A 19,270-nucleotide genomic window follows, 5' to 3' on the forward strand; every position below is an offset into this window, starting at 1 on the left:
AGATGCTTGAGATGATCCATATCAAGGGAGATTTAGTGTTTTTATGATATGATAAATGCTTGTCATCTTAGGAGCGCATCTCTTGTGTTCTGCAGATCTTCTGAGCAGTGGATTGTGCTGCAGATCAGATGTGTAAATACTAAACAGAGCGAGGCCTATCTTTACTCTGACAGCTTTTACAGCTTGGCTCTTCTCACATGAACGCTCCGCCACACGCGTGCCTGTTTCCGTTGTCTCGTTGCTACGGCAAAGACGCTCTCGCTAACCCTGCGCGCGCTCGCCTCGACAGACTTGCTGCCATTTAAAACTTGTGGTCCAATCGAAGCGCAGGGCTGAGAATTTCCACCAATCACCGCAGAGCATGCTGTAAGGCGGGACCTGCTTCTTGCTATGGTTACCAACAAGCTGTGAATGTTTGGGTAAAGGTGTGCGGGCTGAATAGCGAACTCAGAGCTGTATCAGTAAGTAGCGTTTAAAACAGTTTACAAGAGCCTGTCTCCAGTAACAGTTTATTCTTCTTAGGTTAGAGATAGGTGATATTAACCATACGGCGTGTTAATAATGTTTTAGAAAGTTAGTTACAGAACGAGAGACTGGAGATAATGTTAGTTAAGCTAGCTAGCTTTAGCTAACATTACAGAGTACAGAGTAACGTTCATTAACTAGCAGGCTAGCCAGTTAACTAGGTTAGCTAACATAAACAAGACGGCTAATGTCTGCTTAACGCTGTTTTGTGTTTATGAACAGAACATGCCTGCTGGTTAACGGCTGGTTTAGGGTCTCTGTGTATTCAATATTTTACCCATAAGTTTTTGTTTCACAAAAGAGTAACTGGTATCTAGCTAATAATATATAAAACTCCATTATTGTGAGAAACAAGCTCTGTAAGTTGGCTAACTAGTTTTGCTAGCTGTAAGCTAGCTAGCTTCTTAATAAACACCCAGATATCTAACCCAACCAGTTATATATCTAACCTAACTTTGTGAATTAATTTTGCTTGTTGATAACAGGATGAGAATAAATGTGTCTGCATTTCATCATTCTACCGACTAACACCCTGGATACCAACGCTTTCTAAAGCTTAACCTACCTCTCAAGATGCCAAAAGGGTTCAAAACAAAAGTAGGAACCTCATCAAACTCCAAGCTGGTGGAAACAGAGAGTAAATCCAAATGGGTAAGTTTTTTAAAGCAGATAAAAAAGACCTGCTCTAAATCTCAAATAAAGATACTTTAAGTAAGTAGCAAATAATAAGTTCAGTCTTTCCCCAAGTCTAATCCTGAATGCATGGTTTGCACTTCTGTTTTTTTTTTTTTAAATACACTTCTCAAAATGTTCTTAAAATCCGATGTGAAATGAACCTGGGGTGTACTGCTGCAACATGATAATAAGTACAAAATCTTGTTGAATAGCCCCCCTCAATTCACCCATTCCCAAATGCAGCGCTTTTAGCCGATGCTCCCAACAGGCTTCGATATGGGCATAGCTTTTCACAGGCAAAGAAATCACTATGCTTATACAGTGAGTCCAAGAAGTATTTGATCCCTTGCTGATTTTCTTTGTTTGCCCACTAATAAAGACACTATCCTTCTGCACTTTTAATGGTCGATACATTCTAACATGGAGAGACAGAATATCAAGACAAAAATCCAGAATATAATTTTAAAGAATATATTTTAATTAATTTGTATTTCAATGAGGAAAATAAGTATTTGATCCCTCTTGCCAAACACACTCAATACTTAGTGGCAAAGCCTTTGTTTGCAAGCACAGCGGTGAGACGTTTGTTGTAGTTAACCACAAGTTTAGCACACACACCAGGGGGAATTTTGGCCCACTCTTCTTTGCAGATCCTCTCTAAATCATGAAGGTTGGTGGGCTGTCGCTTGGCAACTCTGACCTTCAGCTCCCTCCATAGATTTTCGATCGGATTGAGGTCTGGCAACTGGCTGGGCCACTCCATGACCTTAATGTGATTTTTCTTGAGCCAATCCTTTGTTGCCTTTGCTGTATGTTTAGGGTCGTTATCATGTTGGAAGACCCAACCACGGCCCATTTTCAGATCCCTGGCAGAGGGGAGGAGGTTGTCCCTCAGGATTGTGCGGTACATGGCTCCATCCATCTTCCCAGTGATGCGGTGAAGTAGCCCTGTACCCTTGGCAGAGAAACACCCCCAAAACATTATGCTTCCACCTCCATGCTTGACGGTGGGCACAGTGTTCTTGGGGTCATAGGCAGCATTTTTCTTCCTCCACACATGGCGGGTGGAGTTGAGGCCAAAAAGTTCAATTTTGGTCTCGTCTGACCACAAAACCTTCTCCCAATAACTTGGTTCATCTTTCAAATGATCATTGGCATACTTGAGGCGCGCCTCCACATGTGCTCTCTTCAGCAGGGGTACCTTTCGGGCACTGCAGGATGTGAATCCATTGTTGCGCAAAGTGTTGCCAATTGTTTCCTTGCAAACTGTGGTCCCAGCTGCCTTCAGGTCATTTGCTAACTCCTGCCGAGTGGTTGCAGGACGATTTCTGACCGTTCTCAGCATCATTGCCACCCCACGAGGCGAAATCTTCTTTGGAGCACCGGGCCGAGGTCTGTTGATTGTCATGTTATACTCTTTAAACTTTCTGATAATTGCACCAATAGTTGTTACTTTCACATCCAACACCTTACTAATCTTTTTGTAGCCCATTCCAGCTTTGTGAAGGTCAACAATTCTGACTCTGAGGTCCTGTGACAGCTCTTTGGTTTTACCCATGTTGGAGACTTGAAATCTGTGTGATCTGTCTGATTCTGTGGACAGGTGTTTTTCACACAAGTGATTAGTGAGAACAGGTGGCTTCAGGTCAGGTAACAAGTTGATTGGGAGTGTCTAACTGGTCTGTAAAAGCCAGAACTGCTAATGAATACTAAGGGATCAAATACTTATTTCACTCCATGAAATACAAATCAATTAATATATATTCCTTAGATTTATTTTCTGGATTTTCTTTTTAATATTCTGTTTCTCCATGTAAGAATACATCTACCATTAAAAGTATAGAATGATCATGTCTTTATTAGTGGGCCAACGAAGAAAATCAGCAAGGGATCAAATACTTCTTGGACTCACTGTACCTACATATTATATGCTACAGGCCCAAAGTAGCTCCACACATTATTGGTAGAACACCGAGAGCCCTGGCATTTAAAACAAGGCACTGAGAACTAAAAAACACTGTTTATACATTTAACACAGTTTTCACAGTAGTTTGAAGTACTTTTCCAGGTGCCACCATCTTGAAATTAAGTAATGATAGGTACTAGGATAGGGGAACAGATTGCTACATTAATTCAGTGGAAATACATGAATTCCAGCTGTTGCTGAAAATATCTTTGTAGTATTAATGCATTTCCACTAAATTAATTTTGCAATCCTGTTACCCTAGCCTACTTATTTGTTTGTGCTCGTAAAAATGAGCCATTTCCCTTCATGGGAAACACTATGCCCTAATCGTTAGCATTGTAAGCCTGTTGGAAGCATTGGCTAAAAGTGTTCTATTTTGTATTGCTGAGGCTGAACGATGGTGGGCTATTCAACAAAGGTTTGTACTCATTATCATGTTTCACTACATCCATTTTACAATGGATTTCTTCTTTAAATAGCTACATAATATCAAAACTCAAAACAACATTAAAGACACACATACAAGTTAACAAACAAAATATTTCTTTGAAATGTTGTTCGAAATTTTGAGAATAGTGCAGTGGTTCGCATTTTTCTGTTGTCTTTGAATTATGGAAAGCACTGTTTGTTTGGACTGCACACAAAACTGGCAGTTATTAATAATTTAACAAGCCCCCTTCCATTATTCATTCGTATTTCAAGTTAAAATCATATTTGCTGCTGACCTTGAAGCGTAGTAAGTGCAGTTTGATGTTTTTACTTTGATAGACTGGATGGTTGAACATGTTTAATTGTTACAGCAAAAGCTCTAATAGCAGACTCATTATGCAGACTATAATTTAGGACTAATTTGTATGCCTGTTTGTGGTGATGCTGACTAATATGTACAGTCTTACTTGAATGTATATATTGTGTGTATGTGTACTATATTCGGATGTGTGTGTGTGTGTGTGTGTGTTTACTGGCTGAGAAATGTAATAGAGAAAGTGGGATATGCAGAGCTAATGTTTGTGCTGATGTACTCATATACTTTCCTAAATGATACTGCCAGCACAACTAAATGCTCTCATTGTTCATGGAGAAACTCATTGTAGCTTATCTTGTTACAGCTGTCTCCATCTGTGTATGCACAAGAGATGTCTCAGACTACAGAGGAGCGATTAGCTAATACGTACGAGATGCACCCACCTCGTATTCTGGAGCTGTTAGACATGAGCATAACCACACACCAGAAGGTAAAATAGCACTTGTTCTCACTTTTCCTTATTAATATGTTTGTTAATAATATTTGCAGTAGTTGTATTTGTTACAGTTGGCAAGGATCTGAGTTGTAATTTTTCTGCTATTATAACAGTACACACACACACACACACACACAGACACACACATACACATATACATGCATATATATACATGCATATATTTGTATATATATATATATATATATATATATATATATATATATATATATATATATATATTCACTAAAGAGTTATTCTAGAATCATTCTTGAAAGTAGGACAGAGATTTCAATCTTCCCCTTCCCTTGCTGAATGGAAAATAAACTGGATGTGACTGCGGTAATTATACAGGAGACGCCTCATTTACGAATCTGAGAGTACAGTATATGCACTTTTCCCATCATACCCCCTGGGTGCACTGCATCTGGTTATTCTCTTTTGCACACTCTCTCTCTCTCTACCTCCCTTTTTCTCTCTCTTTAGCCAGTCTCTCCTCCTATTTTTTCTCTTGCATTTCCCCTTTATTCTTTTCTCAGACACCAACTCCATATCTCCCCTTGCCTTTCTCCTCACTCACTTCCTGAACCTTCAACATTCAAAATCTTAGTTTTTTTTTCTCTTCTGGAATTTGAAGTGCCTTCAGCCAAACAGAAAACAGATACTTGGATGACATCAAATCCTTTTGATGTGAAATATGTCAAATGCTTTGTGGCAACAAACAAAAGCCGAAGGAAATTGGAGGTCTTATAGAGAAATGGTCCTTTATTGTTCACTGTCCAACGCTGAAGGGTACTCTTGCTTTCCCTTATGTTTCCAGTTTTCCTCCCTGGATGTGGATCAGCCTTTGTTCCAGCCATACCCATCTGAGATTGTGTTCCAGAACTTCTTGCCTTCTGAGATGTACAAGGTGCCTCTGGTGTTGCGCAATAATGACAAGGTGACTTTGGCCAAGATCTAAGCGCTTATTATTACCTTTCACCACATATTATGCTGTACAGTGTGGTATGCATTTATTTCAAGTGTGTGTATGTGTGTGTGTGGGGGAAGATTTTGTGAGAGGAGAAAATAACGACACAGTCTTTTAATCATTAATTACAGATTAACCAACATTTTTCCTGCTGAAATAGATTCAATAAAATTAATTAAAGGAAAAAGATTAATTTAACTTAAATATATCTTTTAATTACAAGTATTTCAATTGCCTACAGAAACCTACAGGAAGGGTCATCATCAGGCCAAAGAAATGTATGGATGTGTTCTGCTAAAAACACTTCTTCCTAAAGAAAAAATACAATGTTCATTTCAAGAGCAGTACATTCTAATAAGTGTTCTTACTGATTTACACATAACTTACTTCAGCTAAATTATGAAATATCTAGGCCTACTCATTACAAGCTTTAATGTAATAGACCCGATTAACATGAGGACGTAATTTGGCTTTTTGTGAGAAAACAAAAATCAATGTTTGGCCAAAATGAACAGTAATGTGTTACTGTAATGCTTCACTTTCTGAAACTGCACTGTATGACCCAAAGTTTGCAAAAACCTGCTCATGCAGTGAAAGAGTCTTCCTCAACTGCTCTTACATTTTTACAGTACTACATAAATAAACAAAACATCCAACAATATATTAGACTCTGCAGGGACGGTCGTGCCTGTATGCTGATTCATTTAAGTATTTTGGCTCCTCCCCACTCAATAATATTACACTACTGTCTTTTAATTAAAAACACACCTTATGTACCACTGCTTTAAATAATTTTAGAACTCTGTTGCCAAGCGGTTAAATAGTGAGATGTAAAAGATCACACAACTCAGCAAATAAAGTTTGGAGATGTATGATAAGACTTTAAGTAAAGCATTACTGCTTTATTTAGAGGCTAAATAATGCAGTGTATTTTCAGTAACAGTTTTCTGTGGTCCTTTTTCTCATCAGAAATTTAAACCAATCACAATCACAGTTTGTACTTTCCTCATTATAAGATTTTTGCAAAAATTAACTGAAAATAAGCCTTAATAATTCTGCTGCCTGTGAGGAAATGGTTGGACTGTCACCTGGCAGTCGACTTAAATATGCAGCAGCTTATGCAATGTTTAGTTGTTGACTGTTTACATGTACCCTCAGGTAACTCCAACCCATCTTACTTCTGATTTACCTAGCATTAGTGGTGGGATGGGCCTGTCAAAATGATCGGAGGGTTGGAGAAAAAGAAAGAAGAATAAATTAAAATATGTATTGCAGGGTTCTCGTGCATCCTTGAAAGTCTTGTAATAGTGGCATTAATATTTACTCTTTTGCAGTAGTATATTCTTAAAATTAATACAATTATTTGTCATATCACCAAGAATATAGTTATTGCAAAAGTAGTTCAGAGCGTCCTAGTCTATGCTTCATAGAGTCCTAGTCTAGTCCTAGGCAGCACTTCTTTGCAGGGACTAGACAAACTCTGTGTGTATTGGCCCATCTGTGTCAGCAATAGGTACCACCTAAAGTATCGGAACACATTTATAAGAAAGGCTTATTAATCACATTTTTTAAATCAAACTTTGCAGTAGTTGTTGATGGCTGAAGGTAAAAATGCTATGAATTTTACAAGATATTAGCAATGTGCATTCATTACATTTTCATCTGTCCCTGCAGATTCCTCGCTTGGTGAAGGTGGTTGTAGAAGACTCCCTGTACTTTAAAGTGATCAGTACTGAAGACGTGGGCAGCAAAGTAGCCCCAGGCCTGACCTGTACCTTCACAGTTCTGTTCACCCCACAAGAGAACAAGGTACACTTTACTCTAGAATTTAATTAAAAACAAAAACAGAGCACTTTTGTTTCTGTCAACCATTGAAATAAAAAATGAAAATATAACAAATGAAAATATGTCAGCATCTATTAAAAACAAAACTCATCAGTACAAAAAAATTATATTCAGCAAAAGTTTAGTTTACCTAATTACTAAAATTACCCAAACATTAACTGTCACCTCTCTCTGTATGCCTGCAAATGTACATTTTTAGGGTACAGTCTTCATTTGATTCCATACATTTCCTTACATTCTTTGTGTTTTGTTTATTTTTCTTATTTATATTTTTCTTTTGTTGTCATGGTCCAAATAATGATTAATTTGGTAGTCAACTAATTCAATTGTAATTTTTTTGATTAGTCAATTAGTCAATAATTATTTCTCCTGTGCTCTCCCAACGCATTAAATGGATAGAAACAGCTGAATGTGGATTTAAAGGCCTTTAAAATTTTGATATTTAGTGAGTAAATATGTAGTTTGATCATTTTGACACAGACCAAGATGAGTGAGTGGCCCATTACCCCTTCAGCATTTAGTTTCTGTCCCCAGATTCTGAGTTCACTCATTTTTATAGTCAGCATTGTCGATTATATCTAGTGGTACATCTCTACATGAGAATTTGCACTTGTTTAATATTAAAGCTAATTGTATGGTTAAAGGGAGTTGCTTGCTCTTATTAAAAAATAGCTAAATTAAACTTTTGATTTATATAGGTTTCATACCAAGTTTTGTTGTTTAAACGTTTTTGACTCCTTTGAAAATAAATGTAAAATAATTGTTGCATATTTGATACCCCTAAATGGTGCTGTTAGTTACTATTTTGACACAAATATAGATCTCATTATGTCAACTAAGAAATAAACCATAATAAATATTTGTTTATGTATTTTTAAAAAATTGGTTTTTAATTTTGGTGACAGGCAAAAAATCCAAAAAGTAATCAAAAAATGTTCTTCATGTACTGCACAAAACTACTCTACTAGTTTTACTGTGACAAACATTAGCTTGTCTTTGTAATGTAAGGAAAGCTTGTGTTCATAACACTTCATAACACTTTATAACATATACCAAACCAACCTTAGACACCCTCAGTGTCCCTTACGAGCCTTAGTGATTGAATCTGCCTGCACTGTAATGTCAACATCAAATCTCACATTACTACCTAATGTGTGGGCAAGCAATGGAAGCCTGTGCTTTGGTGAGCATAGGGCCCGCGAGGTGCACCGTTCCCACCCACTTTCACTCTCTCTCCCCCATTAGCTGCCATTCTGTGGTCTGCTGTACAGCCCACTAATCGGTTTTGTTGTGGCGGCACATTAATACTGATTGTACTGTAGTGCCACTCCAGCGCAAGTCCCCATAGCTCTTGACACTGCAATCCAATCAGTGAGAAAATCAACGCTACTCAGTTTTCAGCAAGAAAGAAGCCAGATATCATTTATAGTGACACTTTAGATCTGTGAAATACTACGTGATGCTGAGGGAATGCCTCAGCTGTAAAGTATGATATCATTAGAATGACAAAACAACACAAAATGTTTGCTGTGGTTGAGTAAACTGTGACATATAAGACTATGTTAAACTCGCCACATTTTCTGTGTTTTTTAGAGGATCAGACTAACCTTCAGGTGAGGCAGAATATTGGTATTCAGCAGTTTTTATGACTACAGTAATAAATAAAAATTGAAATTAAGGTAGTAATGCTTTTCCTGGACAGTGATGTGCTAGATTTGATCTACACTCACTGAGCAATTTATCACAAAGTCCTATACTCCTGCTCATTCATGCAGATATAATGTCTCCCAAACGTTTTTTGAAAAATGAAAAATCATGTAGATACAGACCAGCCGCTTTAATTAATATTCATTTCAACCAATAGAATAGGAAATTAGCTGATCTCATGGGGTTTTCAGGCACAGCAGTTGCGATTTTCTTTTGCGGTGTATCAAAGTAAAAAACATTGAGTGAGCAGTTGTTCAGAAGATGGAAATGCTTCGTTGATAGAGATCAACAAAGAATGACCAAACAGGTTAGAGCTGACAGAAAGGCTACGGTTACTCAGATTACGAACTCTGTACAATTCTCACAATTTATAACAATTCTACAACATTAGAAGAGCACATCTGGTTTTACCAGATGTTTAAGAACAGAAAGCTGAGGCTGTAGTGAGTACATGCTCACCAAAACAAGATAGCTGAAGACTGGACAAACATACATTGGGTCTGTTAATAACAATCATTCATGCTTGTATGAGTATTATTTCTGCTCTTGTGAATGCCTACATGGCCACAGTTTACTCATCCTCTAACATCATTATGTATTTTCTTCCTGCATGTGGTAAAATGGGAGATTTGCAGCTTAAAAGTGCTCCTGATAAAATCTATATAATTGCATGTATGCTACACTACCTGGTGTTTGTATTGTCTTCCTGATACATTGCTTAGTGAGTTTATGCAATCCCTAGACTGAGTCGGACTATAAATGTGAAAACAAGAACAACACATTATCACAACAGCATTAATGTAAATTGATTAACATGTTCATAATCACTCTCTGTTTTGCAGGGTCATATGAATGTGACTTTATTCTTGTTTAAGTTGACCTGCTTGTGTCACAAATTGTCTCTCCTGAAGGACTATATCCACCGGCTGATTTGTGTGACTGAGAGGGAGACATTTGAGGTGCCCATCCGGGCAATTGGGGTTCGTGCCATCTTGGACTTTCCTGACCAGGTCCACTTTCCTCCGTGTCCAGTCAAAGGCTTGACACAGAAAACCCTTCTAGTGCGAAACATTGGCAATGGCGAAGCCAACTTTCAGCTCAGCACTCAGAGGTAAGAGAGGGGTCTGTGTGCAAAGAAGTAATAGTTTGTTTGTACATGTGTATGTGATTAGTAAACACCCATTACTGCTTTTTTCTTCATAGACCGTTCTCTGTAGAACCTGCAGTAGGAACACTTGGTGGTGGACATAGTATGCAGGTGACTATTGATTTTCTACCCAGAGTCACAGGAGACCACAGCCAACAGCTACTTCTCCACTACCACACAGGTACATTATATTATTGACAGCAGTACTCTCATATAATAAATGCTTTGCCACTGTAATGCTCAGAATGGTGTCTGCATTTCTCAGCTGTATATGAAGGAACCTTTATTTTCAATCAGCCTTCTATGGCATACAGATATAGACTTATTATATCAAAAATAAAAAAAACATAAACTTACTCCTAACTGATAAATGGATTTAAAAATATATGTAATATTAACTGGCAAACAAATGCAATTATATTTTCAGTATGACTACCTGTATCTAACTTTAATTAATGCAATATAAAACAATTCATAGGACTCATATTACTGCCTCTAAACTGCACTGTATAGAATTTAGGCACAGTGATGCCTGCCCTTAGTGTCCAGCCCTAACAGACCATTTTTACCATGTTCTCTGCTACTCTTCTACAGCAATTCTGGTTAAGGGTCAAAGTTATACTGTTATACTAAAAGGACACACACACACATATATATATATATATATTTCTTGTTTTGTTTCCATATGTTTCACCTTGTTTGCTATGTTTGGTGATGGTAGGTCTGTGGGTTGGTTGTAAGTGTAGCTGCACTCCTGGGGGATTAGTGGTTTGGAAACATATTACCTTGATACAATTATGAATACTTGAATTTTATGACTACTAATAGAAAATTCATGATCATAAAAGGGGGTGGGTGTTACGCAAGGAATTGGACCCAGACAAACAATAAATCAACACCTTCTTCAATAAGATGTAAACAGTTGTGCAAAAGATAAGGGTTTAAAATTCTCCCCAAACAATTCTCATCTTGTAATATTCTTATTAAACTTCTTAAGTATTTATTTATAAAAAATACGTCTCCACACTATTTGTACAAAATAATTTACAAACATTAGCCAATGCTATTGTAAAAACAATTGCCCCCATGAAATGAAGGGGAACCAAACTGATGTATCTGTTTATGTGAAGGAAATACAGCAGCAGTGTTTTTCTCTGACTCAGCCCTGCGGCTAATGTGTTCAAACAGCTGGAGTAATATTCACTAACGTTTTAGATTAAAAATTGTTCATCTTTGCTCTGCCATGGTGCTCGCAGCAGTGCTGACTTCTTCCAATAATGGATCCTATTAACAGTGGTTATGAGTGTAAACTGCTGCAGTCACCTGGGTTATCTTACACTTATTGTGAAACACTAGCACCTGTCTGCAATAAGGCTTCTCCATCTTGTTTTTTTTTTATTGTGATGATACTTGACTCAAGTAGATTTTAATGGGTTGCTTAATGAAAGCAAAAAGCTGTTTAGAAGGATGATTCTCTTTTGTTTTTCTCCATCTCAGAATTGTTCAATGTGCATTTCATATATTTACGCCCTAAATAGCCCTCTTCTATGTGAATGAGTTAGATGTTAATGAGATTTAGCTGATGGAAGGCTGATTGAGGTGCCACTCCATAGCTTGGATGAAGTGTGGAACCTAGGCACTGCTGATGGTCCAAAAGATGATTAGATCTCCTTAAATGATGATCAGACCACCAGAGCAACTAACCTTGAAGAAGCTGGAGATGCACCCATTTAAGCATAGTTTTATGACCACCTTCTTGTTCCGACATCATTATCCATCTGCTCACTAAGCATATAGGTGATCTTTGTAGTTTTATTGTTACAGTCTGTAGTCCTTTTGTTTCTGTGCATACTTTTTTATTCTCCTTACACCCTGTTTTTCAAAGGTCAGGACTTATTTTGGTGGACGGGGGGTCATTCTTAGCACTGATGTGACACTGGCATAGTGGTGTTGTGTTAGTGTGTGTTGTGCTGGTATGAGAGGATCATACAATTCTGTACTGCTGGAGTTTTTAAACATTGTGTCCACTCACTGCTAACTCGATTGATTACTGTCGATTGAATGTCCCACCACCTGCATAATACCTGCTCTGTGGTGGTCCTCTGGGTTGCTGAGTATAGAAGAACTGGATGAAAGGAGGGTAACAAAGAATGCACTGAAACAAAAAAGACAACAAAGTTATTATAGAACTACAAAGTGCTCCTATATGCTCGGTGAAGCTGAAAAGATGGATGTAGAAACAAGGAGGTCAAAATGTTATGTTTGATCAGTTTTTACTGTATACATGTCTGTGTGTTCTTATGTCTGTATGTGTGCAGCATGCATGTACTGCATATGTGTATGCATATATACATGTGTGTGTGTGTGCATGTGTGCATTTATGCTACAGAATGTGGCTGAGCTCTGCAGGTTGTGCTTCTCTAAGGTGGCCTGCCTGTCTTGGTGCATAAACACACAGGTCCACTGAAGGCCAGTGCCATTAACATTTTATAATATGCCCCGTTCTAAAAACACCACTTTGGGCCCATCAGGGGAGTATCATTTTTAATTTAGCACCTTACCCTGTCTCCTCCTCATTTATCTTTCACATTAAACTGCTCTTGAGCGGCTCCTTGTGGACTTTGAAGCATGGACCTTGCCAAAAAACAGAACAGCAGCTACTTCCCTGACGTTGCATTCCATGCTGCTGGCTTTTGACCAGCACCTTTATCTTACAGTAGACATACAGTATGTGTTGCATGTAGTCCTGTTTTATTTTCACGATTAAGTTAAGTGTACAGTCCTTTGTTTGTTGTTCAGAGCTTCTGACCTTCTACCAATGAGAATGGGAGGGAAAGTGGGATTTTATTAATTGCGTGGTGTGCAGAACATTTCTTCACTCTTTAGAAAGGCAACTTTATAGGAGAAGGAAAAATCCTTCTTTACTTTTAATTACGTATTGTAAAAAGATCTGACTATTTTACATTACATGCCTCATTATTCAGTTTGATTTTTTTTGGTCAGAAATGGCATGCATGTGCACAATGATATGTTTATGTATGTCTCATCTGCAGAGATGTTTTACATGAGGACATAAATGGAAAGGTAAGTAACACTCAACATGGTATCTGTTGATAAATAAAGGAGCAAAAGGAGCCAATCTGATTGCTGGTTATGCTGCAAGTAGTGGAGGGTTGACATAGTGGGGAAAGTATATTATTTATTCAACTGCTCTAACCTATTCATAAAGATTTTATCAGTGATTTGAAGCATTGGAGTACTTTGTTCCTTTTCCCATCCAAAGACATCAGAGCCTGGTATTGTGTGACTGGAGATATCTGCCCAGTGGCATTACAAAGATGGCTGCCAAGTGAACACATTTTACAAAATGTACAGGCTTTGACCACCAACACCAAGAGTTTGGTGTTAAGAATCTTATGCATTTATGAGCATTTATGAGTGGTTCCCTTATTGTGACATCACAATAAGGAAACATGCATAGAACCACCCTGGCACCACCCCTCACGCATCTACCCCCACTAGAGCCTTACCCACTAGATCAGTTGAAGACATGCCATTTTGTTCATTATGTTATTTAGAAAAGAAATATGCATTTCACAGCATTCAGTGACTCATAACCTTCAGTATCTGAATGGGTTGCTGTGGTAATGAGGTCAGTGTCGGTAACTGTGATGCTTTTCTTGAATCCCTGCACCTGTGTCACTCTGGAGTTGATGAGATCATTGATGTGTTGTGAGTGACGCAAAAGAGACTCTAATATCTGATTTAAGTGACTGTAGCATCCTGACTGATATACATCTGTACAAATCCAATTGTAATTTTAAACCACTTCCAAATATGGCTGAAATTACACTTTATGTGGTTTATGGCTGTGCATCAGTTAATCTAGATGTAATGTAGAAATGATAAAAATATGATTCTGGTTGAAAGTCTGATCATAGCCCTAGTGTGAACAGCAAAAATACACTTAATAACTTTTAATGGCTTGGACCTCTCCATCTTAACAACTGCGCAGTGAGCTTTAAGAGGATTATTGAAGACTGTGCAGTCCTGCTGGAAGCTACATTTGCTTAATTACTAATAGCCTGGCTTTGACAAAGAGTGATATGACTGACATGGCCAAGGATGAGCCAGCTAATCTGTCCTGTAGTTTTGGAGGTCTCTTAGACTTTTTTCTTCTTAGTATCATCTGCCTGCATGATGCTTGCCTATTGACTGTGAAATATGCATGAGGAGCAGAAAAGCTTCACAAGCAGCAATACCACCGGCTACTAAGGGACCTTCCCCGCCAGCAAGTGTGTCTCCTACGCTTACAGGAAAAGCTCTTTCTTTGGCTTTCTCCAGGGACACTTCAGCTCCTTCAAAGCTGACCCCCCCTTCCTCCCCCTTCAGAAGTACCCCGTTCCCCAGAACAGTGTAATGTGCGGTTATAAATAGATGAAGGCGTGTTTTCTAAGTTTGCTATGACGGATAGTTCCTAGTATGCAAAGTAACGTCCCTGCCATTTTTCCCATTCAAATGAAGGCATGCCGCCTTACTGCTGGCTTCTTTGCCATTAACACTGTTCACACAGAAGCAAAATCTCATTATCGGACGCCGCTCTGGGACTGAGAGAGCTGCCGGAGGCTCGATTGCATATAAATGGCAAAGCTTGGGCAGCAATAGCTAATGCAGAAAAGCAGCCTCATAGCCACAAATAAAACATATTTGTGTGATTCATACATTAAACCAAAACATACACATAGGTCATGGGGCCACTACATTCCGTCTCTTACATCCTCCATCACATTGTGAGCGTTCTGTACGAAAGCATATGTAATGAAAATAAAGTGGATAATCACCACAGAATAATAATGAATAATGAATGACATCTTTTTACCGTTCATGAGATTCGTTGTACTGCTGTGAACGTAAATCCGTTGAACTGTGCCGCGTTTGTTTTGGGCCGCAGTAATGCATGGTAATCTATGGTAATAGTGAAGTGAGCAATATATTCTCAGTTTCTTTTTCTCTCACCCATATCTGTTTATATCATATTTGTTTGTCCTGTGCAGTCTACCATCAGGATGATTTACATTATGCATCTTGTCTGAGTTGCTGCCTGATTGCTGGAGTGTGTCTAAATCAGCCTCCACTGCTAGAGGCTAAAACTCCTCCTGCTTAAAATGTTTTTTTTCTGCTTAGAAACCATTAACTTTGTCATTTTAACCGACTCCAAACTTCAAAATTTACTAGTCTTAAATCAACACTCTTAAAACTGGTTCCTCCCTACTGAGGATGTGCCATGGGGCACGCAGCCACAGTGACATAAATAGGGACAAAACAGTGGGATGCATACAACTTAAAAATTAATACACTGTGCCTCATCATCTGCTCACTGGTTAATATTAAGCTGCTGCCTTTTAGAATGTACATGCCACCACCTTACTTAGAAACTTCAACAAAAGTTTTTTTCTGCTCCCAAAACAGCCAGTGTCTGCTACTCTGCACCGCTCTGCAGTTTAAACCGCAAATTTCTAGGGTCATCCACATCAGGCAATGGCATAGGGGTGCCATAGGGTATGCTGCAGGGTACATGTTAACTACATGGTACTCCAGATTGCAACACTTTCTTGGTCTGCGCCGTCACCAGATTTATTGCCAATGAAGCATTTATGGATTCAGCTGGGACACCAGCTTCAGCAGCCTATGAGTATGCAGGATGTGCCCAGTTGCAAATGTGCCCTGTGGGCAATTGTGTAATCATCTTTACATATAAACAAGTTTCATTAGATTCCAACATCTAGTTGGTGTTATATTTTGTCAGGCAGTGAACATGCAATAGGTATGAACATAATCCAGCAATGCAGATGGTTTGGTACTACAACAGATTAATACTAGCAGTGTTGTTTTAACACTGGCAAATTTGTTGTATGATGCTTACTATTTTGCAAATATGGATAATAATCAAGTTAATATTATGTTCAAGCAAAACTTTTATACTGTATCATTTTTAGATTTAAAATCCTTGTGGTGCTCCATTGTAAGAGAGATAACAGCATCTTTATCATTGCTTCTTCAAGCTCAGCATGGTGCTATCTGCACTAAGTAACATTTGTTAAATGTGAGAAATGTGCATATTATTGTTGTACTGTAACTCAAGCTGTGAATCACTCTGCAGGAGGAGCCCAGTAGCATGAAAGTATGTAAATATTGCATATTCTTTTATAATGCTGCTTTAAAGAAGTTATAGACAGATAATTAAAGAGAGAATACTACAAATATTAAGGGTTTTTCTTATCCAACCATATTCCTATGTACACTTAGCAGGTAAATTTGACCAAATCTTATATGTGTCAAAGATGCCATGACAGTGTGAACAGTAATTACTGTATAAACAGGCAGAATGGAATTCATAGGACTTTTATGGCTCAAACTAACAGCAATTCACAATAAGGGTTATTTTAGAAATATTTGGCAGCAAAGAGAAACAAGGGAGTCAAAGGAGAGATTATATCTGGAAAGAGCTTGCCTGCATAAAAATGCAGGTGTACCCAAAACGTATTTAAAACAGATTCAAATCTGACCTCTTCAGGAGGTGGTCTGGGACACATTTAGTCTAAATCAATGCCTGTAGAAAAGCATTAATGTTTTGCTTCCATTCCCTTCTCTTCTATAGATATAAAGGCAAAAATATCCTTCATGTTGTAAAACTTGTAACCAGAATCTGTGCAGTAGAGGCCAGAGGTAAACTTAGGGTCACCTACTGATGTGTTTGATCTTTTCTCCTGCTACAAGATTTCAGTATTTATAAAAATACAAGTACATTTGATTTCATTTAATTAATTTTGTTAGGCTTTCCCCCTTCTCTCTTACCAAGTGTTTCAGACTGCCTTCATTGACTTTATACCACAGGATAAAGAACTAGATTCATTTTTCCGCTAAATACCTAGTTCGTCCAGTTTAATTGAAGTCTAATATTTCAACAGAAAATGTGCAGTCTCTGCATTTTATTACAAAGCTCAGCTTTGTTAGCTCTGTTTAATACAGAGATGAACTGAATGTACTACAATCCAGTTTAACCTCCAAGCTACCATCCAGTTTAACCCCTAATTTACCCCCCACAGCACAGACCTGTGATGATTACAAGATTAAAAAAAAAAATATTTTAATTAGCATTTGCGCTCGGTTCATACCAGAAAATAAATAAGTCCAGCACCTCTAACTATTTTTAACAACTAATTAGGCTAAAAATGAATTAGATCGCATTGACTATTTTACACTAACACTTACAGACACTAACAGACTTACTGGAAAATCTGCAAAGAACTGTGTACAGAGTGCCTGTTAATGCAACCAACAAGCAAAACCATGTGATCGATAATAGCAGCTCAATTACAACTCTGCTACTCCATGTAATGCAGATGGTCTCTTAAGACTAAGCCTGCCAATCACTTATTTCTAAGTACAACTTTGCCAAAACAATATTTTTGGGGTAAATAATAAATGTGCCAATATTAACACCTTTTTTTAAATTATTGTAATTGACATTGACATTGAAGATGGAAAGACAGTTTAAATGAGTGAATTAACATAGAATGAAACATATGGGAATTAGAGTGATTATATATCATACTGCATGAAAACGACCAGCAGAAGCACTAGATCTGTGGTAGCTTCACTTGAGAGATATTGTGCTATGTTGTACATACTTTTCTACTGTCATTGGTTTTAACAGTGTAGCTTATGAATATTGCTAATGCATGGTGATGCTTATGCATGGTGATGTTTTCTTGTAGATGGCTGGTGTGAGGCAATAAAGAAAAAAATGCTTTTTGAGTGGGTAACCATTTTGAATAGAACACAGACATTTGTGTTATATATGATATGATTACATAAATTGAGCAAACATGGTCTAAAATTCACTTTTTTATCCTACTGGCTATTATTGGGTTATGACTATAGTTAATTGGTTGATATTCCCTTTTCTTTTCAACTGAGTATAGCTTGTACAGACACGTTCCTTTTAAATGTAAAAGAATATACATTATATGTAAAAAAAAATCTTGGCAGTGGTTGTATGAAGCTCTCTGCCAGTCCTAATTAAATGTGGCTGATGTCTAACCCATACTGCTGTTGTTTTCAGTCTTTTTAGAGGAAGGTGGAACTTTCCTCATGCGTGCATGCTGGCGTTCGGCTCTAACAGCCTGGTGTGCAGAAGAGAGTCTCTGCAGCCTTTTTAGAGTGCACTTTACATGAGCTGATCTGACATCACACACACACACACACACACACATACACACCCTCTCTGCAGCACTCGCTCCCTCCTTCCCCCTACCCTCATTTCTCCCACAATCCCCCAGTAGGCTGCCAGATGCAGCGTGCCCTATCAAAGACACTACCCCCCCAGCACACACGTACACCTCCCACCATAAAGCTCCACTCACAGAGACAGGGGTTAAAAATGTCCCCGGCTTGCTGTGGAAAGTGATGGCTGTGCAGAATTAAGCAGCGAGAGGAAGGGGATGAAAGCTGAAGATTGGTGGGGTGTCTGTGCGTGCGTGTGCATGTGTCTGAAAACCACGGTACTCTGCCTGTCATTTGCCTCTGTCAGCTCTATGATGAGAGCGATAATGAGGTTGAGTTTTCATTTATATATTTATTTTCTTTACACCCCACCCCTTTTCTTCCCCTCCTCCCTATTTCTCTCCAAACCACCTTCCAATGTCTGAGCAGTCAAACATCAGTGCTAATACTCTCGCTCGCGGCGTATCAGATGTGCCAGCTTCCTTTTGTACCCGCTGTGGTAAAATGTGCATTAACCAACAGCAGTTCCTCCAACTGCTGGGAGACATGCTTATATAACTGCAGCAGGAGCTGCTCCACAGCAGGTCCTTAAGGCTCCAAGTGTTCCAGTCACTTTTACTGTGCTACAGCTGGAGCCAACAGAGAGAGGTGTGACTTCAGAACAGGGATTCACCTAAACGATTTTGGCAGAAACCTAAACGGCATGAAATGATGCTGAATTTGGCCAAATACCGAATACTCAACAAAATGTTTTTCATAGGTTTTACAATTGAGTAAATTAAACATCTCTTAATGAATTTGTCTTGCTTTTTAAAGAAAAAAAAATCTAAAATACAATAAAAAAAATGTATTCAACATTTAGCTACCATTTTTTAATAATAAATGTCCCTCAGAAGTGGTACTCTAATCAT

General features: G+C 38.2%; 1 protein-coding gene across 5 annotated transcripts in view; it reads left to right on the forward strand.

Annotated features, from left to right (window-relative positions):
• Window positions 1-376: 376 nt before the first annotated feature.
• hydin (HYDIN axonemal central pair apparatus protein) overlaps window positions 377-19,270 on the forward strand; it is a 114,817-nt gene continuing 95,923 nt past the window's right edge. For all 5 annotated transcript variants that reach the window (XM_049483464.1, XM_049483465.1, XM_049483467.1 and 2 more), the window contains exons 1-7: window positions 377-461; window positions 1,011-1,176; window positions 4,276-4,401; window positions 5,225-5,344; window positions 7,049-7,183; window positions 9,838-10,037; window positions 10,130-10,254. In XM_049483464.1, coding sequence (XP_049339421.1) covers window positions 1,099-1,176; window positions 4,276-4,401; window positions 5,225-5,344; window positions 7,049-7,183; window positions 9,838-10,037; window positions 10,130-10,254 — 784 coding nt within the window. In that variant the 5' untranslated portion in view covers window positions 377-461; window positions 1,011-1,098. The remainder of the gene's footprint in view (window positions 462-1,010; window positions 1,177-4,275; window positions 4,402-5,224; window positions 5,345-7,048; window positions 7,184-9,837; window positions 10,038-10,129; window positions 10,255-19,270) is intronic.

The sequence above is a fragment of the Astyanax mexicanus genome, chromosome 9, assembly GCF_023375975.1.
Source record: "Astyanax mexicanus isolate ESR-SI-001 chromosome 9, AstMex3_surface, whole genome shotgun sequence".
Lineage (NCBI taxonomy): Eukaryota > Metazoa > Chordata > Actinopteri > Characiformes > Acestrorhamphidae > Astyanax > Astyanax mexicanus.